General features: G+C 39.2%; 1 protein-coding gene and 1 long non-coding RNA gene across 2 annotated transcripts in view; one reads left to right on the forward strand and one right to left on the reverse strand.

The window, feature by feature from the left end:
- RAB38 (RAB38, member RAS oncogene family) overlaps window positions 1-19,031 on the reverse strand; it is a 62,175-nt gene extending 43,144 nt beyond the window's left edge. The window contains exon 1 of the mRNA XM_050755566.1: window positions 18,738-19,031. Coding sequence (XP_050611523.1) covers window positions 18,738-18,939 — 202 coding nt within the window. The 5' untranslated portion in view covers window positions 18,940-19,031. The remainder of the gene's footprint in view (window positions 1-18,737) is intronic.
- Window positions 1-24,706, forward strand: part of LOC126934772 (uncharacterized) — an 84,831-nt gene extending 60,125 nt beyond the window's left edge. The window contains exon 8 of the long non-coding RNA XR_007719111.1: window positions 24,125-24,706. This is a non-coding gene — a long non-coding RNA (uncharacterized LOC126934772). The remainder of the gene's footprint in view (window positions 1-24,124) is intronic.
- The last annotated feature ends 551 nt before the right edge of the window (window positions 24,707-25,257 follow it).

Below are 25,257 nucleotides of genomic sequence, written 5' to 3' on the forward strand. Positions count from 1 at the left end.
TAACATCAGAAAAAAAAAAGAAACACTAAAATCAGAGCATAACAGAATGAAATTGAGACCCAAAAATACATACAAAGTATCAATGAAAGCAAATGTTGGTTATTTGAAAGGATGAACAATATCAATAGACAACAAGCCAAATTAACAAAGAAAAAAAGGGAGAAGATCCAAATAAGCCCAATCAGAAATGACAAAGGTGACATTACAACTGATCCCACAGAAATACAAAAGATTATCAGAGACTATTATTAACTCTTCTTTGCAAACAAACTAGAGAATTTAGAGGAAATGAATAAATTCCTGGAAACACACAATCTGCCAACATTGAATCAGGAAGGAATTAAAACCCTGAATAGACCAATAATGACTTCCAAAATTGAATGAGTAATAAAAAGCCTACCAACCAAAAAATGTCTCAGGCCAGAGTGATTCACAGCTAAATTCTACCAGACATATAAAAAAGACTTGGTATCAATCCTACTAAAACTATTTTCAAAAAATCAAGAAGTGTCTCCTCCCTAACTCATTCTAGAAAGCAACTATCACCCTGATACCAAAATCTGACAATGACACAATGAAAAAAGAAAACTACAGGCCAATATCCGTGGTGAACATAGACAGAAAATTCCTCACCAAAACACTAGCAAACCAAATCCAACAGCACATGAAAAAGTCAATTCACTATGATCAAATAGGCTTCATTCCTGGATGCAAGGTTGGTTCAGCATATATAAATCAATAAATGTGATTCACTACATAAATAGAATTAAAAACAAAAGCCATATGATCACCTCAATAGACTCTGAAAAAGCTTTTGATAAAATCCAACATCCCTTCATAATAAAAACCCTCAAGAAAATAGGTATCAAAGGAACATGCCTCAACATAATAAGAGTGATCTATGACAAACCCACAGTCAACATGATACCGAACAGGCAAAAAGTAGAAGCAATCTCCTTGAGAACTGGAACAAGACAAGGATGCCCATTCTCATTGTGCCTACTCGACATAATACTGGAAGTGCTAGCCAGAGCAATCAGGCAAGAGAAAGAAATAAAAAAATCCAAATAGGAAAACAAAAAGTCAACCTATCTCTCTTTATGGCCAATATGACTCTATACCTAGAAAGCCCTAATGACTCCGAGAACTATAAATGACTTCGGTAAAATTTCAGGCTTCTAGAACGGATAAATGACTTCAGTAAAATTTCAGGATACAAAAATCAATGTATAAAAATCAATAGCATTTCTATCCACCAATAATGTTAAAGCTAAGAGCCAAATCAAGAGAACAATCCCATTTACAATAGCAGCAAAAAAAAAAAATAATAATAAAATAAAAATAAAATAAAATACCTAGGAATACATCTAACCAAGGAAGAAGGTAAAAGATCTCTACAAGGGAACTATGAAACACTACTAAAAACAACCATAGGTGATACAAACAAAAAAACATTCCAAGCTCATAGGTTGGAAGAGTCAATATCGTTAAAATGGCCACAGTGCCCCCCAAAAATCTACAAATTCGATGCCATTCCTGTCGATCTACCAACATCATTTTTCACAGAACTAGAAAAAACTATCCTAAAATTCATATGGAATCAGAAAAAGCCCAATAGCCAAAGTAATACTAAGCAAAAAGAAGAAAACCAGAGGCATCACATTACTCAACTTCAAACTATAAGGCTACCGTAACCAAAACAGCATGGTACTACTACAAAAACAGACACACAGACCAATGAAACAGAATAGAGACACCAGAAATAAAGCTTCACAAGTACAGCCATCTCATCTTTAACAAAGATGACAAAACTGAACAGTAGGGAAAGGACACCCTATTCAATAAATGGTGCCAGGATAGCTGTCTAGCCATATGCAGAAGAATGATTCTGGACTCCTACCTTTCACCATATAGAAACATTAACTCAAGATGGAATAAAGATTTAAATGTGAGATCTGAAGCTAGAAGAAACCTAGAAGAAAACCTAGGAAACACCATTCTGGATATCAGCCTTGGGAAATAATTTATGACTAATTCCTCAAAAGCAATTGCAACAAAAACAAAAATTGACAAGTGGAACCAATTAAACTAGACAGCTTCTGCACAGCAAAAGGAACTATCAACAGAGTAAACAGACAATCTACAGAATGGGAGAAAATATTCACCAAATACACATCCAACAAGTGTCTATTTTCCAGACTGTATAAGGAATTTAAATAACTGAACAAGCAGAAAACAATCCCATTAAAAAATGGGCAAAAACATGAACAGACAGTTCTCAAAAGAAGATATATGAGCAGCCAATAAATGTGAAAAAATATCCCACATCACTAAACACCAGAGAAATGCAAATCAAAACTACTATGAGATACCTTCTCACACCAGTCAGAATGGTTTACCATTGACTAAATAGTCAAAAAACAACAAATATTGGCAAGGCTGCAGAGAAAAGGGAATGCATTATACACTTTTGGTGGGAAGGAAAATTAGTTCAGCCATCATGGAAAGCAGTTTGGAGATTTCTCAAAGAACTTAAAACGGAACTACTTACTAGTCAACCCAGCAATCCCATTCTTTTCTGTATATCCAAAAGAAAGCAAATCATTCTACCAAAAAGACAAGTGCACTCACATGTTCATTGCAGTACTACTGACATAGCAAAGACATGGAATCAACCTAGGTGCCCATCAATGGTGGACTTGTTAAAGACAACGTGGTACATGTTCATCATGGAATATAATGGAGCCAAAAAAAAAGTAAAATCATATCCTTTGCAGCAACATAGATGTAGCTGGAGGCCATTATCCTAAGTGAATTAATGCAGGAACAGAAAACTAAATACTGCATGTCCTCACTTATAAGTGGGAGCTATACATCAGGTAATCATAGACACAAAGATAATGACAACAGAAACCAGGCACTACTAGAGTGAGAAGAGAAGAAGGGACAAGGGTTGAAAAACTATTGGATACTATGCTCACTACCTAAGTAAGGGGGTCATTTGTACTCCAAAGCTCAACATCATGCAATATACCCATGTCTATGTTACAAACCTGCATATGTATCCCCCTGAATCTATAATAAAAGTTTAGAAAAAAGACAAGAAAACCTCTATCTCCATTAGAATCCACTATCAAAAGGTAAGTCTTACCATTACTCTCTGCTGGTTTAGCTATTCAGTGACTCTTATATGCCTAAGAAAAATACACCTTCATTGATATGTGATTTAATGTAGTACATTTTTGGTTCCGACCACTTTTTCAAACTCTTGTCATTTCCTTCAAAGTGATCCATGGCCAAGTCCCATTGGACTACTTGTTATTTTTAAAACACATCCTAAATTACTTTCCACATTCTCTTGTCTTTTTACATCTTTGTGCCCAAAGCCTGAATTCCCTCCTCATCTCTACTCCCACTCTGTTCAATAAAATCCTATGCATCCTTCAAATATGCCCTTAAATCTCACCACATTTGTGCATACTTCCCTGTCCTGACAGCTGGAATCACTGAATCTCTTCTTTATGAACCCACAGAATTTTAAAAATTCTACACCACTGACACTTATTATGCTGTGCATTCATGCTTGGATGTCTAACCAAGGCACTGAAAATCTTGGAGAGCAGATTGACCATGTTTTGATATTGCAAAACCCAAGGCTTATTTCTCCACTTTTAGGATACAACAAGAGCTCAAGATTGTATGGTGGAAATAAATTCAATTAAGGTTCCTCCTTCCTCTAAAATGCCTTATCGTGTATTTGTGAATTAGTGCTGCATACTGATGAACTTACTCTATACTCAACTCCAAATTCCAGTAAATAATCAATAGATGGTTATTGGAGGAGAAAATTAACATTATTCCAACAGAGTTATGTGCATATCTGTTGTAACAAGTTTCAGCCTGGATTATTATGCTTTCATAATCATTCTCATTTTCTTAAGAAATACTACCTTGGAATCAATTTACTCTATTACAAATGATACATGTGTTGAAGTCATAGAACAATCAGTAGACCTAAGAGTGACACCAAGATGTTCTCTATATTTCTAGGGAGTAACAGTATGGAAAACATAAAGTAAATATATAATCAACAGGAAATATGGACCTTGCACAATAATCTAGAAGAAAAATAAACTATAATTGCTGCAATGGTCTAAAGGACACTGACATCATAATGGCTTATGCTGGTTTTGAAAGCTCAGGGGAAACCCACATACTGAAATTAGAGTCAGGCTGACATCCTAGTGATGGTGGTTATTTCCAGTTTTTGATAAAAGCCTATTTGACAGTCTGGTGGTGGTTCAGAAACTCTTTCATCTGTTTTTGTGACTTTGCCCCATCAAACCAATGACAGAAACATATAAATTAATCACCATTTTTCCAAGTCACCTAGGTGTATATCCTAGAACTCACCTGGTACAATCTTCCCCTACAAAATAACAAGCCACCCCATAGCCAGAACCAAATTTCTGCAGCCCCTGTGACAAGCACAGCACTCTATATAGTAAGCATTCAATATGGTCCCCATGCTGAGTGAAGGAATAATTCTTAATTCCTTACTCCTCTCCCAGTGGATACTTGCAGGTTTATTAGGTATTTAAGAGTTTTCTGTCATGTCTGGTCTGTTGCATTCATCACTTTCTTTCCACTACCACTGAAATCACTTTAGTTAGGATTGTCTAATTTCATCTAATCTCATTCATTCATTTAACAAAAAAAAAATTAATCCCTATAATTTTCCAGAATTATAACTAGGAACATATAACTAGAACATACAGCTGGTTAGCTAGTTATGTTCTAATAACTAGAAAAAAATCCTTGCCTTCATGATGATTCCATTCTACCCTCTGACCTCCTGTTGCATTTTTGAGGTTGCCCTCTTAGATCTACAAGTTAAAGGCTAATTTTCAGACTGAGGTCAAGGTTTTGTCCCAACTTATGCCTTGCTAGGCTCTGCTAAGTCCTGCTTCTTGCTTCCACTTACTCCCATACCATGGCAAATCTACTACCACTGAAAGGTACCCTCTCCCTCATCCTTCACCTAACCAGATTCTACCCATTCTTTAAGGTTGTACCCAAGCCCCACCTTCTTGGAGACTTTTATGACTGCCTGGACTCACACTCATCTCTTAACTCTTCCATATTCCCACAGCACTGACTAACTGGCTCACTCGCTCAACCACTTCATCAGGCCCTGCCTTGTACTTCTTTTTATGTGCTGCAAACCTGTGCAGCCTCTGTCCCCAGTTACACTGTAGACTCACGTCCACTGTAGAATTACTCAATTACTATACTCTGTGTCTACATAACACAGGTACCCTGAGAGGCTGTTAGTTTATGCTCACAATGCATTTCCAGAATAGAATAGCACTAGTAATACAAGTACTCTTTACATAGTGAAATAACAATTAATACTTATTTCTTATTTGCAAGAGGGAACCCCAGAAGGAAAAGGAGTAGGCTGAATAAAAGAAGATCTTTGATCTAACTCATTTACTTTTATGCCTACTGAACTTCTGTCATTATTAAGATCCCATCTGAAAAATATCTGTTCACAATTCAGAACCACCCAAACTCTTTTAGCAATTTCCTTAGTTCCCCCATAATCAATGACTCTCATTTCACCCTACTGTTAGTTACCATCTCTTACAGGCAAAATTTGTCTCTATTCAACAAGAAGATAAAGCTAGATGAAGGATATTGAATTAAGTAAGCTAAAGTTAACAAGAGAATAAGATGGCAGAAGAAGTAAATGTTGGCTTTATTGTTGTTCATAATTACCTTATAGAACAAAAGGTGGATGGATTATAGTGATCTACTTTTAAAATACATTTTCAAAACTATTCTCATTAAATTCTGAATGTATATTTAAATTTAAGGCAGTGCATGTGATATATATGTGTGTATGTGAAAATGAGTACTAATACAGTAGCTCAACAGATTTTTTCTCAGAATAATTTTAGACTGGAGTCCAGTGCTACCAGCTTAAGCAAATAACTCATGTGGATGGAGATAAAAAGATAATTTAGCAATGTAAGGTCCAACAGTGGATAAAGAGGGGAAGGAATGAAACCAAGTCATGGATGAATCAAGACAGAAGGACCGGCATCTCATGTTTATAATTAAATAAATAAACAACCTAAAATACCTCTGAACTGTAAGCTCAAATGTATTACACTAAAAACCTACTTTCGAATTACTTGGCATTTGAGACAATACCAGTCAGTAGCCATTAAATACATTTTTATAAATAACCTCCAAGAGATCCTGAACTCTAAAGGTTTCATTCTTAAGGAATTTCCAGATTCCTTTAGAGTTATAACTCCCAAAATATATGCCAAGGTGCTCTAGGGGATGCCATGGTGAACTCACATGGGTGAAAGAGGATATTTTAAAATTTCAATGCAAATACAGTAGTACTCAAGATTCATTAGACACCCCAGGAACTACTAGCTTGAGGTAGTTCACAGTGTTAACACTACATACATTCCTTTTGATGTCATTATATCTGTTTGAAACTGGGGTTTGGAAGTTTCTGTGATGAAAAGCAAAAATCATGTGAAAATCAATGTGAAACAGGAAATTAGGGTGGTATGGTAGTGGCATCCACTCCGGCTCAAAGGTTTGAGAGGGTGTTTCATGGCCAAAGTCATACACTTGCCTATAGTAAACTGCAGTGATTAAAAATGAAACAAAAATAATTTTCTTTTAAATTATATGTTCTCTTTTTTTTCTTATGACTATTAAGTTGTTAGACCATAACACTTATTAAGTTGTTTGGTGCTATTTAATGAACAGGATTGTTAGGTAGTGCTTTTGGCCTAGAGGCACAATGAAAAAATTAACACTAAGGATTTGGATGCAGTTAACTGAGAAAGTTTGAGAACTTGTGCTGTAGCCTCTAGAGTCTAGTGTATTTTTTTTTTTTAAATTTAAGACACACAGATCACACAATACATGCATACAGGTCCTTCTACCACCCTATAAATCTTTTTATTCTGATACCAACAAGCACCACAGCTGTTCTTAGCTTTAATTTTTAAACTAGAGACTTGCGTCCCTCAGGCACAGTGGTTTTCCTGCCTAAAAGTAGTATATGAAGATGACTGTTAAAAAGTCAAACCAACCACATGGTGCCAGCAATAATGCATGCAAAAAATTCAACTCATTCAATTATTAGATCTATCCAAAAGTATACAGTTTAAAATTAATAAATTACTATTTTAAAATATATAATGAGCACCTTCTAAATGCAGTGTATAACAAACCATGAGATGTGAAAACTATTATGCTGTTTATCGTGCATTAGGAAACAGCAGAATAGCGTGGCTAGAAAATGGGATTTGTAGTTAGACAAAATTTCAGTGCATATCCCAGCATTACCTCTTACTATTGGTAAGACTTCTGAAAAGTTTTCTGTGCTTGTTAGCTTGTTTATCTGTTTTCTGGCCTGTTTATAGTTCTCTCACATCTATAGTAGGGTTAACAACAGTGTCCATCAGATAAGCTCATTATGAGCTGTAAATAAAATAATGCATATGATTGCATAGAACTATGCCTGACACTTAATAATTAGTGGCTATTTATAGCATGTTATGGGAAAACAGTCTAATCAAGAATAATTTAAATCAGTAAGTTTTCATCACTCTTCTTAAAAGAGCAGTTTTATGCAAGGCTGATAAACTAATTGACAGTTATATTTAAATAAAAGTGATAAGGAACAAAGGTTAAATAATACATCAGAATAACACAAACTACAAAAAGTAGAGACTCAGTGCAAAAAGTAATAAAACATTTGAAACTATTAATTATCCTTTTCTTAAATTATCTACCTCTTGCTTCCAAACGCCTGCCCTTGCTAGGTTCTCCTCATTCTTGGTGCTTTCTTCTTCTCTACTTCTTTGCTGACTCTACAGTAAATTTCATTAAATTATGCAGCAAATAACTCATGGCAGGATTTACTAAAAATCATGAAGCAAATCTGGATAGGTAGAAAATAACTGTAACACAAAGCTTAACTGGAGAAGTGCTACAAACAAAGGAAAGAAAAGTTGCATGGGACTCGAGGGAGGAAGAAGTTACTACTGACAGAGAGAACTAGGAAAGTCTCTGTAGAGGAGTTGCCCTTTCAGATGGGTCTTAGACATCAGGTGGGATTTGGATGTGCTTCCAAAGGGAAGGACACATGAACCAGCAGGGCAAGCAGGAGAAAAGGCTCAGAGACAAGAAGCATGAAAATGAACCAGGAATGGCAAGGAGTTCCAATGGTTGAAATTTAGACCTCATCATGGAGGGAGGGAGAAAATGGTATTAGAAATGCTATTTAAAGACAAACTGTGGATGACTTCGGGTGTCCCCAGTGCTATGCCATTATCTTCTCTTCTGCACTGCATGAACTTCCACAGGGCTGGGTGCCTTCCCAATTTGATTATCATTATACCTCAATGCTGAAGACAGCACCCAGACACCTAGTGTTAAAAAATACGTTTTTAATTATTCAAGTTTCCTTGGTAATAAGCCAGATAATCTTCTGTTCTGGTTCTAATTCTACCATTAACAAGCTCTGTGGGCCTGAGAAACTAATGTCGCCTCCCTTCCAGATCAAGCTTGCTCATCCATAAAATGACTGATATGGTTTTGATGAGTACTCAGGGTTTTAACTCTGTAAAATTACCTTTCAAAAAGTTATTACTTTATATAATATACCCTAAAATCATAAAAAAGATACAGTTTTGCCATTTGACATCCAAATGAATGACATTTCACTTCAAATTATGGAGACTGTTAAATGAAAAAACACAGCTTTTAAGAATAGTATTTAAGGACACTTCCCAGTTTTTACAGTTGGAAAACACACAAACAAACAAACAGAATGTCTCCTTAAGAAAAGTGGTTGCATGGAACCAAAAATGAGCCCGCATTGCCAAGACAATCCTAAGTCAAAAGAACAAAGCTGGAGGCATCATGCTACCTGACTTCAAACTATACTAAAAGGCTACAGTAACCAAAACAGCATGGTACTGGTACCAACACAGAGATATAGACCAATGGAACAGAACAGAGTCCTCAGAAATAATACCACATATCTACAGCCATGTGATCTTTGACAGACCTGAGAAAAACAAGAAATGGGGAAAAGATTCCCTATTTAATAAATGGTACTGGGAAAATTGGCTAGCCATAAGTAGAAAGCTGAAACTGGATCCTTTCCTTACTCCTTATATGAAAATTAATTCAAGATGGATTAGAGACTTAATGTTAGACCTAATACCATAAAAATCCTAGAAGAAAACCTAGGTAATACCATTCAGGATATAGGCATGGGCAAGGACTACATGTCTAAAACACCAAAAGCAATGGTAACAAAAGCCAAAATTGACAAATGGGATCTAATTAAACTAAAGAGCTTCTGCACAGCAAAAGAAACTACCATCAGAGTGAACAGGCAACCTACAGAATGGGAGAATATTTTTGCAATCTACTCATCTGACAAAGGGCTAATATCCAGAACCTACAAAGAACTCAAACAAATTTACAAGAAAAAAACAAACAACCCCATCAAAAAGTGGGCAAAGGATATGAGCAGACATTTCTCAAAAGAAGACATGCATACAGCCAAGAGACATATGAAAAAATGCTCATCATCACTGGCCATCAGAGAAATGCAAATCAAAACCACAATGAGATACCATCTCACACCAGTTAGAATGGCAATCATTAAAAAGTCAGGAAACAACAGGTGCTGGAGAGGATGTGGAGAAATAGGAACACTTTTACACTGTTGGTGGGACTATAAACTAGTTCAACCATTGTAGAAAACAGTATGGTGATTCCTCAAAGATCTAGAACTAGAAATACCATATGACTCAACCGTCCCATTACTGGGTATATACCCAAAGGATTATAAATCATGCTGCTATAAAGACACATGCACGTGTATGTTTGTTGCGGTGCTATTCACAATAGCAAAGACTTGGAATCAACCCAAATGTCCATCAGTGACAGACTTGATTAAGAAAATGTGGCACATATACACCATGGAATACTATGCAGCCATAAAAAGGGATGAGTTTGTGTCCTTTGTAGGGACATGGATGCAGCTGGAAACCATCATTCTCAGCAAACTATCACAAGAACAGAAAACCAAACACCTCATGTTCTCACTCATAGGTGGGAATTGAACAATGAGATCACTTGGACTTGGGAAGGGGAACATCACACACCGGGGCCTATTATGGGGAGGCGGGAGGGAGGAGGGATGGCATTTGGGAGTTATACCTGATGTAAATGACGAGTTGATGGGTGCAGCACACCAACATGGCACAAGTATACATATGTAACAAACCTGCACGTTGTGCACATGTACCCTAGAACTTAAAGTATAATAATAAAAAATAAATAAATAAAACAATAAAATAAAACCTGAAAAAAAAAGTGGTTGCCATATTTCTCAATTCTAAATTATACTTTTATATATTAATGTTTATGAAGTTATGAAGTTTTTCAATCATGAACAGAAGTCTATTTTTTATTGAAGAAATGTTTAGATCAATGATATGTCTAGAATTAAGGCACTGATGCAATAGTTGACTGAAAAACTTTTTATTGAACAAATACTCCTTGAGTCCCTACCACATGTCCAAATACTATATTAGGACCCAGGGATACACTTTGGAGGAAAAAGACATTCCAATGCAATAGTAAAATATTTCTATCTGGAATAATCATGGAACTTTATGGGAGCAGAGAAAGTATTTCCCCGAGTCTCATGGTTTCAACAGACATTCTGGAGGAGGTGATATTGATAGAGTGAAAAGGACCCACAGGAGTTACCTATGTTAAAAAGAGGAATGTGCTTTTTTCAGCCAGAGACAACCATGTGAGCCACAGCATAAAGGGGAAGGTAGGTATAATGGGGCCACTGTAAGATCTAGAATGTAAAAATCATAGATGTGAGAGAGAAGACTGGAATGAATGGCAAATGATTGACAGTTATGATGGTCCTGACTGTCATGCTAAAAAGTTCAGCCTTTAATTCTAAAAATGCTGTGGCTCCACTGATGGATCCCAAATGAGAATATCAACTGGAGAACAGCACCATGATGAGGGGTATCACCACTGTTGATTACAAACTGATGGGCAGAGAAGCTGGAGGAGGGCATGGGCAGGCGGCAACTGCTGCAACAGTTCCGGGGAGTTATGAAGAAGATGTGGCTATTGAAAAAACGGAAAAGATATTTATTTTATAAGGTAGAAAAGACAGAATTTTGTACTGAAGAGTGGGCAATGAAAGGAAGGAGAGAATGGTAGAAGTTAAAACCCAAATTATTTTCAAAGAGTAATTTAAGATCACATAAATTCTTAGCTAAATTCCTGAACAGCTGAAAAAAATGAGTAAAACTCAATTATTCAGAACCCCAGGCTAAAGTCTCAGACTTGACCTTGCCAAGTTAAAGGACATCAGTCTAGTTCACCATCCTAGAAGATAAGGATCTTCCCTTGCTGGAATAAACCTGATTCCCACTCCAGGAGCAATATGTCCACTGTATCCTTCTGGGAATATGCATCTCAGAATCTAAGAAAGTAACATAAATAAAGCTTCTCAATGGTTTGAAAGCTTTCAAGGACTCTCCAAAGTGAATCATCAGAAGAGGAAGAGAAAGGATTCTAAGTGTACGTCAAAACATCTATTCTCAAAAATTTACCAGATGAGTGATGACGTTAGTATGAACCTCAGTGACTGTTTAACACCAAACCCCTTTTACTAAGCAACAATTATGTACCAAATGTCATGTTCTACTTATGCTTGGCCCAGCTTCCTCATCTATGAAACTGGAAGTAAGAGGACCTATTTGTTAGAATTACTGTAGTATTTAAATTGCAAATATTGCTTTGATAAATTGGTAAATAGAAGGAATTTTCACTTTCACTACTCTTAACATTTAATTCGGCATATATGACCTTTCCTAATTTGTCTGCTGCATCCCTCTTAACACCACCTTCCTCACACACTGTAATCCTCAGCTAGGTCAGATTACTGAAGCCTGCATGATGTCGTCTCATCTCCATGTTATGGCTAGGATACGTCCCCTGGTTGACTGTCTTTTAGCACCTGACACTTTCCCATCAGATCACTTATCAGTGACTAAATAATTATTTTGAAATAAATATCTTTATGCCACATCAGACTCTAAAAGTCCGTAAGAGCAAATATCAACCTATTTCGATCACCCCTAAATCTCTCTGCTTATCAAGTGAATTAATAAATTTTCTCAGGCAAGATCTTATACTTCTCAAATCTTCAAGTTTTAAAACTGCATTTTAAAACAAATAAAAAAATAAGTAGCACTTGAGCCTTTAATGACAGTTTCTGTGTTCCTCACAAGAAGACCACAATAGGAGAGACACCCTGGGTTTCCTTTTGACTTCACCAGGCCTCAAGTATTCCAGTCACTTCTTACATTCAAGGACTTCACAAACCCATTCCTCAATTTCTCTATGACTTGGATCTATCATATTTCTAATTTTCTAATTATCAGCCCCCCTAATACTTTACTCTCATCCCCTCCATTGTTCTCATCACAGCGGGTGTAATCTATAGCCAATACAAAAGAGAGATGTTCTGGGAAGATAAACTTGGCTTTGATACACCTGAGAACTGGAGGAGGCAGAGATTAGAGCTAGCTAAGAGGCTGTGATACCAGAACAGGTATGTAAAAAAGTGCTGTCTCTGGTCTATGGAAGTGAGAAAAGAGAGGCATATTTACTATCTGACTTGGAGACGGGTGACATATGAGGGTCAGAATAGAAAAGATGGCAGAGGTTTCAAGTCTAAGTGACTGGGGGTAAAGTATTTTGGTTAACACAAACTAGAAAGTCCAGTGAATGTGGACAAATGTCTAGTTTAGACTTACAAATAGCATCATTTACTACTTATCATTAAGTGGGACAAATGTGGATATATTGTATTTCTTTCTTGTTTTTCTTTTCTGTTTTCCAGCTTTGCTACGCTGAGCACATATTACTTATTAATAGAAAAAACAAACCTGTTTTCATGCAAACTTTGTTATGCACATGTTCACCGGCAGTGTAGGTGAGATATTGTAGAGATGTTCAGCAGGAAGATGGAATTGTAAGGCTGAGCTCACGAGTAGTCAAGGATATAGGCATAGTTTTAAAGTCATCTGCATAGAGTTAAAGCCCTGGGAATGCATGAGATCCTCAAGCGAAGGAGACCAGATTAGAGGGACAGACGATGAAATTCTGTCTCAAGTTGTGCAGCCCTGACACACTGACAGGGAATGACTGGTGCTAGGTAAGAGCACAGGAAACATCATTCTAGCCCTAAGGTTTTGTGCAACTTCCTCAGATTTAGTCTCAGAGAGTAGGAGGATGTGGTGTGGACAACATCTCTGCACCATGAGAGTGTTTTGAAGTTACATCTACCAGTGCTTTTTACTTATTGTTACAGTGATTTGTTTTTGTGTCATGCTGATGAAGCTGGGATGAAGAATTAAATCTTATTCAATTATTATCCTTCTTTGTTTTCCCCTCACCTAAGTACTTTCACGTACCAGTCACTTTATATATATGTACATGTATTTGCTGCAGAAACCAATCACACATATAGAGCTACTTTTTCCAATCCTCTCCCACTTTCAAATGCCTTAGCTTTCCTTGATCATGCTGCTACTTGCTTTTCTATCAGAATCAGTCTTCTAAAACCCAGATGACGCACCATGTCCTGCCTTGAGGCACTTTCTCCATATATCCCTCATTCCTACTTTGAAAGTTCACCATTTTTGCTCACTGTACACATTATTTACCCATAAGCACATAGCACGTTATTTTATGTGGTATTTAGAAAATCTGTAGAAACAAGGCAATAAACTGTCCAGTAGAGCATGGCTCAGCCTCAGTATAAATTGGGGGGGGAGGGTTTATTTGACACACTGATCGCCAAATTTAGCTCTTTCTACATGCCTAGACCTATTACCTTGACATTTAAGACCCATCTTGTAAAACTGCTTGAAGAAATAGTCTTTTAGAAATAGATACTAAAGAGATAGTTAAGTCTGAACCCTGTCTTTGGTTGAATTTCACAACCTGAATGCACTTTACAAACCCTAAAACAACATACCACTGTGACTCAAATAAGTGTCAGAGTTGCTGGTGTGAAGAGTTAGTCCAAGGACTCCTGACACTGGGACCGGGCTGCCTTCATCCTGTTACTTTGTCTATGTGACAGTTAATGTATTCTTCTGCTGTCATGTCATATGGCTTAGGTGGAGGAAGTTGGTACAGATGTGCCTTGGGTGGAAATATTTTTCTTATAGGGTAGATCTTCTTTTAAGTATTTAGAGGCATTTGTTATTTAGCAGAGCTCTGCAGTCAAACTTTTACATGGTAAAGAAACACTCGAAACAGTCTCTAAATTGTCTGCCCACTTAATTTATTTTCTACTATAGCAATATAAAACTAGAGTTGGGTTTTCTGATTACCAACAGACTTGGTTATCTTACTCATACAAGTAAGCTGAAGCTAAACAGACTGACTGTTCCTGTTCTCCTCTGCCACTTATGATCTCAGGCAAGTCTCTTACCTCTCTCATTTTTTATCTTTTTAAATAAAAAGTGGGTTTAGGACCATCTGCTTGTCTACACCCTCAGCAATGCTGGGGGATCAAGTGGGAAAATGTATGTGAAAATAGTCAGTAATAATAATTATGATAACAGGAATAATAGCTAACACTCATTCAGCATTTATTATGTGTCAGGCACAGCTTTGCATGAAGTAACTCATTTAATCCTTATAAAAATTCTAAGATGCTGGTATTGTTATTATTCCCATTTTACAGACAGAAAACCAAGGCATAGAGGCTAAGTAACTCGCACAAGTCACAAAGCTACTAAGAAGCTGGAATAAATGACCATGTGCTACCTATACCCTGAGTACAGTGATAATATAACATTTTACCTGCAGAGACTACAAAAGATAAAATAAGTATCACAGGAAAATTAAATAATCATTTTATAGATGAGACAATTGAGGTTCGGCAGGGTTTCACAGTTTGCCTAATTATATTTTCAGAGTATATATAATTTAGAATATATTTAAACTAGTATGAAGTGTTCTGTTTTTAAATTAAGGGAAGTAGAGCAAATCTTTTGAAGACAGATTCAACGGTCAATTTTAAATTCTAGTGGCCTAACCAGCTATTATACTGGGAAATTATAGATTAAATATGCCTGGACATGTATAACAATAAGGGCTTAAGAAATATTAGCTACTATCCCTATAAATGTCCCAATGCCTGCATCAGAGTCCCAAAGCACATCAAGAGTTCTAGACAAAATAGTATAGTTCTTTTTGAAAGTGTGAATAAGCAATTATAGTCTCTGGATTTGGAGAGTAATAAAAAAGTGGAGTCTCTAGTGTGAACTTTTTGCTTTCCTTTTCCCTAATTGATCTATTTAAAAAAAAAAAAAACTTATAAATTCACATCCTAATCAAGAGAAAACATTTAGAAATAGATTTTAATTCATTTCTTTTCACTGAATGCACAGGGGTACTTAATAATATCAAAAATCTAGTTAGAAAGGAGAAGGTAAGGTTAACCCACCTACTAAGAAACAACACTTTTAAAAAGGAAGGATGCATAATCCCTGTGGGCCAGCTGTGTGCCAGGCACTCACAGGCCAGCAAGTGCAAACAGCATCGTCAAATCTGGCTCTTCCTCTACTAGCTGGGTGGCCTCAGGCAAAGTTACTTCATTTGTCTGACTCTATCAAGAGCCTCTCAACACACAGCTGACCCAGCTGACCCTCTAGCATGGAATCACTGGAATCCAGGCCAACTGCTGTCCCCTATGGGATTTGGTGGGATTTGTCACCTTGTTTCAAGGCCTACTCACAAGACCCTAGAGATACTTTTTGGAGTCTTTCAAGATCAAACTGGCCAATCTACACAGCTACAAGAGATACATCATGGGAATTTAGTGGATAAAAAGGGCCCTATTTGGCATTGAACCAAGTGAATATCAAGAGTCTAGCTGAGCCAAGATTCCCTTAATAACAAGTGTGTATGATATCCTGTCAGAATAGTGCAGGTCTTCTCTATCTCATTCACCACCCACAACCTTCTCAAAGCTAGGCCCACTAACCTCCACTACCTGTTCTCTCCAGGCACACACCAGAGTTGAACACTAGGGAGGGAGAGATGCATTCTTATCTTGGATAGACAGGCTGTGATTTGAAAGTACTACAAGGTACACCTGGCTGGCTGGAGTCTGGGTGGGCAGTTGAGGCTGGATTTCACATGAACTCATTACCCGCATGGCTCCCTATGCAGCTTCAACCATGAAATGTGGAGCACATGCATGCTCCAACCATTTCCCACAGTGGCCTAGCTTCCACCCAATTCACTGTGCCTGCTGTCCAATCTCTAATTCAGCTAACAGGGCCTTTGGGCTTGAGGCTGCTAAAGACAGATTACCACTGAGCATTAGAGCTCTGGGAAAAACAAGCTCCTCTACTGAGATGTTGAACATAACAACACCACAGTATCTGTAGAAAGAAATTTCCAAGACTCCAGATTTCTTATTTATACAGACTTCTGTGACTATAGCCTCCACTGTAACTTCAGTCTACAAACATGGCTAACGAAGTGCTTTCGAGCTTGGGAGTTAAATTGCTCCTGACAGTATTGTAAAATAGCAAAACTGAAAATGGTGATAACCTGGGGACAAAATATATATGTAATATTGGGATCACAATTTTTTAGTAACTAATTAGCACTTGTATATCATATCCTTCTTGCCTAGTATTTATACAGGCTCAAAACACGCTAGCTAGTGTGATAATAATCCTTGCAGATCTCCTAGAGAACAGGCATGATCACCTTCAACTAGCACTGTTGGTGGCTCACCTGTCATTTATTGGGAGAAAGCATTCTCCCTATTTACAAGTAAGGAAACTAAAACAAGGAGGTTAGAGAAGTTACCTAAGATTGCCTACTACATGCAGAGTAAAGTAAGGATCCAGATGGAGGCAGTTCCACTTTGGAATTTGAGCTATTAATCACTATACCCTTCCATCTCCTCTGTTTATGTGAGGAGACTAAAATCTACATAGAACTTGTCTGCTGTCATGCTGTTACCTGGATGGTACATAAAAGTCCAAATTACAGCTACATCCCTGTTTAAACAGTAAGCCATTTCTAAATCTGAATCCTGAGGACTTTCATGAAGCCAGAAGGGTTTTCAGACATTATGACACGCAGCAAGAGAGTACACAGAATTGTTTTAGATGAAAAGCCCCATCCAACAGTGGCTGATAACATCTTCTGTTCTCTGATAACCCCCTTGCTACTAGAGCAGCTGAAGATGACTCCAAATGCATGAATCTGTTCATCTGTTCACATGCTAAAAGAATAAGTCCTGGCAGTTTATGATTAAAGAGGCATGAAAGTCCCCAGATCACAAATGCCCTTTCAAAAATGTTCCACATTTGTTCTGGCTTCAAGCCATGATAAAGTGTTTCCAATCAAATGCATCAGCTAAAATGAACCCATTTTCTGAAACAGCAGTGGCTAGTTTGGGTCCAGCACTTATAAAGAAAGGTTCCTGGTGTCACAGACCATGAAGTAAGACTGTTTGAAGTTGTTTCCAGGGAGAATCCCAGAAGACCTTAAAACTTCTGAGCAGGAAGATCCCTGACCCTTGCCCAACTCCTTTCCACTTAACAATGATGCAACTGAGCTGAAGAGACTTGTCCAAAGCCACTGAGCAGGTTAGTTAGTAGCAGGGCTAAAATCTGTAACGAGGAGTTGGTCATGCCCATGTTGCAAACAGCCTTGTCCAAGGCATACTTGAGGTAGATACTTTGCACCCTCACCTTTGACTAGGCCTAACTTCTGGTACAAACCTGTGGAGTCAAAATCTGATTTTCAATATTGTAAAAAACAAAAACAAACAAAAAAACTCTCATTTTCCAGATCTCTCAATGAAAACTTTAGGGCCAAATCAAGAAATCATAAGGCTATCATAGGCCCTTACATAAAAATGGTCTTAAAATATATACACAATCTCCTTTTCATAGAAGACTGAGAGCCAGAGAGAGAGAAATATAGAAAGAGAGGGAGAAAGAATACTTTGCCCCTGACATACACACACAAAAGTACTTGGCTTCCTGAAAGAAAAAAAAAAAAATCTCAAACTCTTTTGTCTTAAGGGCAGAGAGAAAGGTGACAAAATTTGAAATAAAGTGAGCGACGGAAGACAGGAATGGGCAAACTCCAGCTAGCCTGGAACTATCCCGGTTTCCGCTGTGACCCAGCCTAGGGGCTTCCCCTCGGTCGGCCCCTGCACGGAAGGCCGTGCCTGACACTGGGCTGCGTCATTGGCAGAACTACCCACGCCCAGAAAACGAGCTGGAGTGGAGAGCAGAATGCAATTGCAGCCAATCTTCCTCAGGTTCCCTGGGGAGGCCTGCTCTGGGCAGAGAGATCCCAGGGGACTGTGCGGGAAGGAGCTGAAGCAATAGCCCAAAAGCTCCAGGGAATGCACTTGAAGTTTCAAACATTTTTCTTTTCTTTGAAACTAAGTTTCCAGCCCACCAGGAAAAACTGTCTCGCGACCTAGGGATTTTAATCTCACGCTTGGCCGCAAGCCGCTGCCTCAAGACTGGAAACTGGCCGCGAGGCGCTCTAGCCCCCTGACCCCCTCCCCCGGCGCTCACCGGCGATATCCCAGAGCTGCAGGCGCACCACAGTCTCCGGGTCCCAGTGGAGCACCTTGAGCGCGAAGTCCACGCCGATTGTGGCCCGGTAGTGCGAGGAGAAGTTCTGGTGCACGTAGCGCTTGATGATGCTGGTCTTCCCCACGCCCAGGTCGCCAATCACCAGCAATTTGTACAGGTGCTCCTTGTGCGGCGCCTGCATCCTGGCGGCCGGCCGGCCGTGCAGTGCCAGACCAGGGAAGCGCAGCCAGGGCTCTGCGCAGGAGAGAGACTTGGGGAGCGCAAGTGTAGGTGCAAAGGAGAGGCGTGGGCGGCGGGGCGGGGGCAGGGGGGCGGAACTCCTCCCCTAGGGGTTAATCCTCCTTCCTACTCCGCGATCTTGGAGAGGGGAGGAGACAGGAGTTAGTCCCGGGACTGGCAGCTGAAAGGATTTCGCGTGTGGTTGCGTGTTGCAGTGCTTATTTATCCGGCGCTTTAGAGTTTCCGAAGAGCTGTTTTCGCCTGTGACCCTGGCCACAAACTTATGAGGTGTGGATCTTATTTTCCACGTTTTGCTTGCGAGAAAACTGATTGTGAAAAAGTACTCTGCGGGAGATGGCCAGTGAAAGGCTCCGGTGAACACATGTCTGAAGTCACAGGGCTCCGAACCACCCCACACTGTAGAGAGAAAGTACAGTGTTAGGAAGCCGGAGACTGGCTGGACTTGGTTCCTGCGTGTCCCGGTTTTTAAGTTGAGGGACCATAAGTAAGTCATTTGAGCTCCCGCAGCCTGTTCTTTCTCAATGAATGGCAATGCTGACCTCTCAGCAGCTTGGAGGTGTGAACACTGAGCACTTTCACACCCATTCAACTGGCAATCAGTTAACAAGGAGTACAGCTGGGCCGAAAATGCCAAGGGCACTCGTGACTTTTAGCCTCTTCTCATATCCTAAAAACTCTGAGCTGCACAGAAAGACAGTTTTAACAATTGGTCAGATTATTACAAATAATAATAATGGCAAACATTTATTGAGCACTCACTATATGCCAGAGGGTTTATAAATTATGTCTTTTAATCTTCCCAGCTGTCTTAGTAATAGATACTATTTTTCTTCCTATTTTACAAATGAGGAAACTAAGGACTAGACGTTTTAAGTAATGGACCCAGAGTCAAATAGTAAGGAAAAAAGCCAAATCAAGCACAGGTCTTGAGGTTCCTAACGTTTTTTGTTGTTGTTGTTGTTTGTTTTCATTCATTTGACCAATATACATTGAGTACTACCATTCACCATGCACAGGTCTGTGTACTTGGCATGATACAGAAATCCTAACGCAGACAATGACTACTGGCCTCAAAAAAATTTACCTTCTTGTGGGTGGAGACAGACAAGACAAAATAAGTACAATTTGTCATATATTAATTGGTAATAAAATAAGGCAGGAAAGGGGATGTGAAGAGATTATATGGGGTTTGCCTTTTAGATAGGGTGGCCAGGGAAGGTTTCAGTAAGAAGGAGACAATTTAGTAAAGACATAAAGAAAATGAGAAATTGGGCATTGAGGTCTAGGGGGTGAGCAGTTTATACCAAAATGAGCTATTTTGTACCTGAATGTGCTGTGAATGGAGCGCTGCTCACATTCTGTTGTTTCATCTTCTCAATTGCTTTATGAAGTGGGTTATTTTCTTCGATTTATAAATAAAGAAACCAAGATTAAGAGCACCTTTCTCAAGGGCACACATAACTAGTGTGTGTTAGAACTGGGACTTAGAGTCCTGTGTGAAAGGGAAAAAGGAGGTTTGGCAAGGCCATTGTCTTTCTGCCTTCCTCCTCTGGCCTGACACACCCTAAACTTTAGCCTCCACATGCCCCAAACAAGCAGAGGGATGCCCTAGATGTGTAACTGGGACAAGTCACATAACCTCTCTCAGCCTTGGTTTCTACATCAACAAAAGGAGAACGATAATACCTGTGGCCGGGCACGGTGGTTCATGCCTGTAATCCAAGCACTTTGAGAGGCCGAGGCGGGTGAATCATTTGAGGTCAGGAGTTCAAGACCAGCCTGGCCAACATGGTGAAACTTGTCTCTACTAAAAATACAAAAATTAGCCGGGTGTGGTGGCGGGTGCCTGTAATCCCAGCTACTTGGGAGACTGAGACAGGAGAATAACTTGAACCCAGGATGGAGAGGTTACAGTGAGCCAAGATCGCACCATTGCTCTCCAGCCTGGGTGACCTGAGCAAGACTCTGTCTCAAAATAAATAAATAAATAGAAATAAAGTTGTTGAGAAAATGCTGGGTCCACAGTAGGTGGTAAATAAATGGTAGCTATTAATATGAAATGAGGGACACGCTTTAAATACTGTCCGCAGGCACTGTCCTGTGCAGTTTTATCTTTCCTCAGAGAGTAACTCAGAAGCTTTGCTTGGAATGGACACTAAGTGGCAGTGTGTAGAATTGCACTCATTTGTGTTTTATTGAAGTCCTTAGCTGGGTAGGCCTCATTCACTGGTTTCCACCCACGCAGGGACACACCAAGAAGATTATATCTAATAAGTGAGACAGATATTCTACCTGCTTAAAGAATTAGCCAACCATGTCACCTCACTTCCCAGGGAGGAGAGCACAAGATGCTGAAGCCATTCTAAATGCCTGCAAAATTAGGAAGGATGACAAAATGAGACCTTTGCCAGCTCTAAAATCCTGGGTCTGTAAATCTGAGAGACAGACTTTGTCTGCCCAACGAGCTCCTAGGGTAGAAACGAGGTAGGAGTTTGAGACATCTTGTGGGGCAGCCCTCAGAATTATACCCAGCCCAACTTTCTCACCAGCCCCAGACTGTTTTCCCAAGCCTGGTCCAGGCAGAGTCATCCTCACTGTTGTCTGTTCTCCTCTTTTGAGCAAGAGCATATTGGAACATCAGACATTTTGATTTATGAGGTAGGACAGGCAGGGCAAAGTTCGGAATTTCTGGGTCCTGAAGCTGATAACATTGGAGGAAGGAGCTTTTTAAGCAAAAGAATGCAAAATCAAAAATATCTAATTAGGTCTAGGGCCTTGAAAGGGATCCTGAAGCTTCAATTTTATTGCCTCTCTGGGGGTAGGAGATTCCTCTCTCAGGGACAGCAGCCAACCATGGTGAGCAAGCTCCTTTGCCAGGCAGGAAGTATGTGCAGTTTGTTTCCAGCAGTACTCATTTAGGTCTCATGATCATTCTTCACAGTGGGAAGAAATTACTCTCGGTTTATATTTTTAAGACTTTTAGATTAAAGTAGCTTGGTAAGCACCCCGGCCTAGCAGTTCAGTAAAATCTTTGTAAAAGTTGCCTAGGTCTCTGAACCTGAAAGTCCCCTGGTTTAAATGAGGGAGTTAGGTTGCAAGATCTCTGGAAAGTCCTGTGGACTCTAAAATATCAGAATTCTGGGTGTTCTAGACATCGTCTGGTAAGACTTACACCCTAGCTGATTCTAGTCACCCTACAAGAGCACCACTGCCCAAGAGGTGATGTTTTCTCTCCTCTTTTTAGGTTTGGAAGAAAGGCCATCTCTAAGCAAACATGATGCCATAGTTCTCTTCTGGTTTCATGGTGCTATCCTTTCCTCTGCTGAAGTACATTTTCCCACAAGACAAAGGCAATCCAAGAACATTTTTTGTGGGGGGCAAACCTTCCTGTACTCCCCTTCCTTGCTTTGGACTTATTTTCTACTCTCGGAACTAGGCTGCAGACAGGGAGTCAGGTAGTCAGGGACAAACTATACACTGGATCAAGCCAGACAGTGAATAGATGGAAAGGATATTATCAAGCAGCTAGACTATTCTTGCCTCTTCTTTCAATCAACCCTGTCCCCTGCAATTATAATGCTTCTCGAGAACCTACCTTCCCCAACCTGAACATATACCTGTCAAGATGGTTTAGGATTATCAGGAAGATCTCAGCTTTTTCTGACACAAAAGAGCCAGTGCTTCCTCCCTCTGGAGAGAACAGCTGTGCCATTCGTCCCCCTCCTAGCAGCCACACTGCACCATGGAAACCTGTTCTCCACAGTAATTCTCAAAACATCTCTGGTGATGTTTTGACAAGCTTACTACCCTCAAATTGCTAAAACATAGCACATCTTCTCACCAAGGTTGGGAAGGCCAATGACTCAAGTTTGTAAAAGGTGTGTGAGCCCACGAGGTGCTCAGAATTCAAGCCAAGAATGATATCCCAGAAGGCACAGCATTAGATTTCTCTGAATCTCCATTCCCTTTCTGTCCAATGTGGGTACCTATTCTTATGAAATGGAAAAACTAATTACAATGATTGCAAATTGCTTTGCAAATGTAAACTTGAAGGGGCAAACCCTCATGTTTTCCTCCGAGAGATACTGTATTTGGTGGGCCCCTGTGAAGTTACATTATTTGCTTTTGCCATTAAGAGAGCCATGGGGAGTTATTCATTAGCTTATGTGAGCTTTTAATTATTGCCCTGAAGAAATATGTAAATGACTGCAAGATGGGGTCCCAAGGGCTCTCTTACAGAAAAGGTAATCTAATTTTTCTTAGATTAATACAAGAAATATGTCTTAAAACAGATGAACTTTACTCTGCAAAAGGCCTGGAAGAAATGACCATATATTTTATCATTCAAACTATGACTCTTGAGAGTGAAAGGGGGCACTATGAATAATTATACCAGACAACAGGAACAAGCCAGGGCTTTCCTAAAGAATATTCATTCCCTGGTGTGAACCCAGGAGGCGGAACTTGCAGTGAGCCGAGATCGCACCACTGCACTCCAACCTGGGCGACAGAGTGAGACTCCGTCTCAAAAAATAAATAAATAAATAATAATAATAAAAAGAATATTCATTCCTAAAGAAGAGGGGGAAGTTGGGGCTTTCAAATGAGATCTATAGCTGTAGGGGCTTTGGAAAATTCTCCTAAACCACAATTTTAATAAATAGGTCTGCCAAGTTAAAGTTGCAGCTTATTTTTTTCTTGTCTTCAAAAAGTTCTCTCTTTACCCACTAGGCTTGTCTGAAACCTGTGCTAACTTGCAATTGGAGTCATCTAGTATTCGTCCAGGATTGCAGCGGGTGTCTAGAAGTAGGAAGCAACTTTTGGGTTATTTGGAGAGAGGCCAAGATAGATTCTGTATGGGATGTGCTTGAAATAAATACTCTCCAGTCTATGAGAAATTTGTGTCTAGATTTTTTTTCCAGAAAGAAAGACTACAATAGGATATTTATGGGTTATCGTGAGAAACTGATTGCAAGTGCATTTTTTAACCCACTAATAGTATGAATCAAGAAAACCAGATATGACCTAAACCATTTTCAACAGTGTATTTATCATCAACTAAAATTATGTGCCTTAGCTGTGCCAGGCAGGCATGGCTGAATTGGGGCTTATTTTTCTACTAACAGTACCTAACATGGATGAGTGGAAATAAGCTATGGAATGGCCAAGAGGCAAGCATCTGAGAACATGGAGCAAAATGATTCTGTATGTGCCAGAATTTCAACTTCCTCATTCTGGGAGTCTACAACGAGCTAAGCCCTTTATCTTGGTAAGTTTATTTGATCTTCACAATCACTCGGTAACAAGTATCTTCACTTTATAATGAGGGAAATAGGGCTCAAATCATTTAAATAATCTTTCCAAAGTCACAGATATGGAGTGACAGCATGAGAATCGTAACACCTAATTCCTAAATCTGTGCTTTTTCTACTATACCACACTCCTTTAGTATGTGATAAATTTCAGGTCCAGGCTTCTACTATAGCTTTGTTTCTGCTATGCTACTAAATATTCAGGCTATGAAGAAAAGAGGTTGGTTCTATTTCCATTTGATAAAGTCCTAACTATGCAGGGAAACAGCCAATAAAGGAACAAAAGAAAAATCTATGATGCAAAGATAAAAGGATATATTGCATAATCTCTCACCAACTCAGGTAAAAAGTCAACACAAGTAAAAGTGGCATGCTGTGCATTTGTGGGAAGAGGTCTGACCCGGGGCACATAGAGAGCATATACCAAGGAGTCTACTCCTGTTGCTTTCAGAGAAGGCGATAGGATAGCACTGAGGCTCTCCGGTGAATGAACCCCTAGTCCATAATGCGTGAGGACACAGGGACTGGTAAGGTCTAGCTCAGAAAGTTAAAGCAAGAAAATTACTGACAGACCATCACAGCATAAACAAAGAAATATTTATGTACAAAGCATTGTTAACAGACTTTTTTGAGGATCAGGGTCAGAAGAAAGGTCTCACGTTTATCTCAAAGAGTGTATAAGATATAAGCCCCTACCATCAAAATGCTTCCATTCTGGTTAAAGCAGCAGCATGTATACACATGGCCTTCTGCCTTCCACTCTAACCTTCTCAGACTCCTTCACAACTTCCCTTCTTCTCTGCCCATCCACTAAAGTTTGCTATTCTTCATCCTTGGGACTCTGACTTTCCCTGCTTGAGCTCATCCACTCCTGTGACAATAGAGCAAATGGGGTTAGGAACTCTGGAATCAGGTGAACTTACCTGATTTCACATTCAAGTTCTACC

Source organism: Macaca thibetana, chromosome 14, assembly GCF_024542745.1.
Source record: "Macaca thibetana thibetana isolate TM-01 chromosome 14, ASM2454274v1, whole genome shotgun sequence".
Lineage (NCBI taxonomy): Eukaryota > Metazoa > Chordata > Mammalia > Primates > Cercopithecidae > Macaca > Macaca thibetana.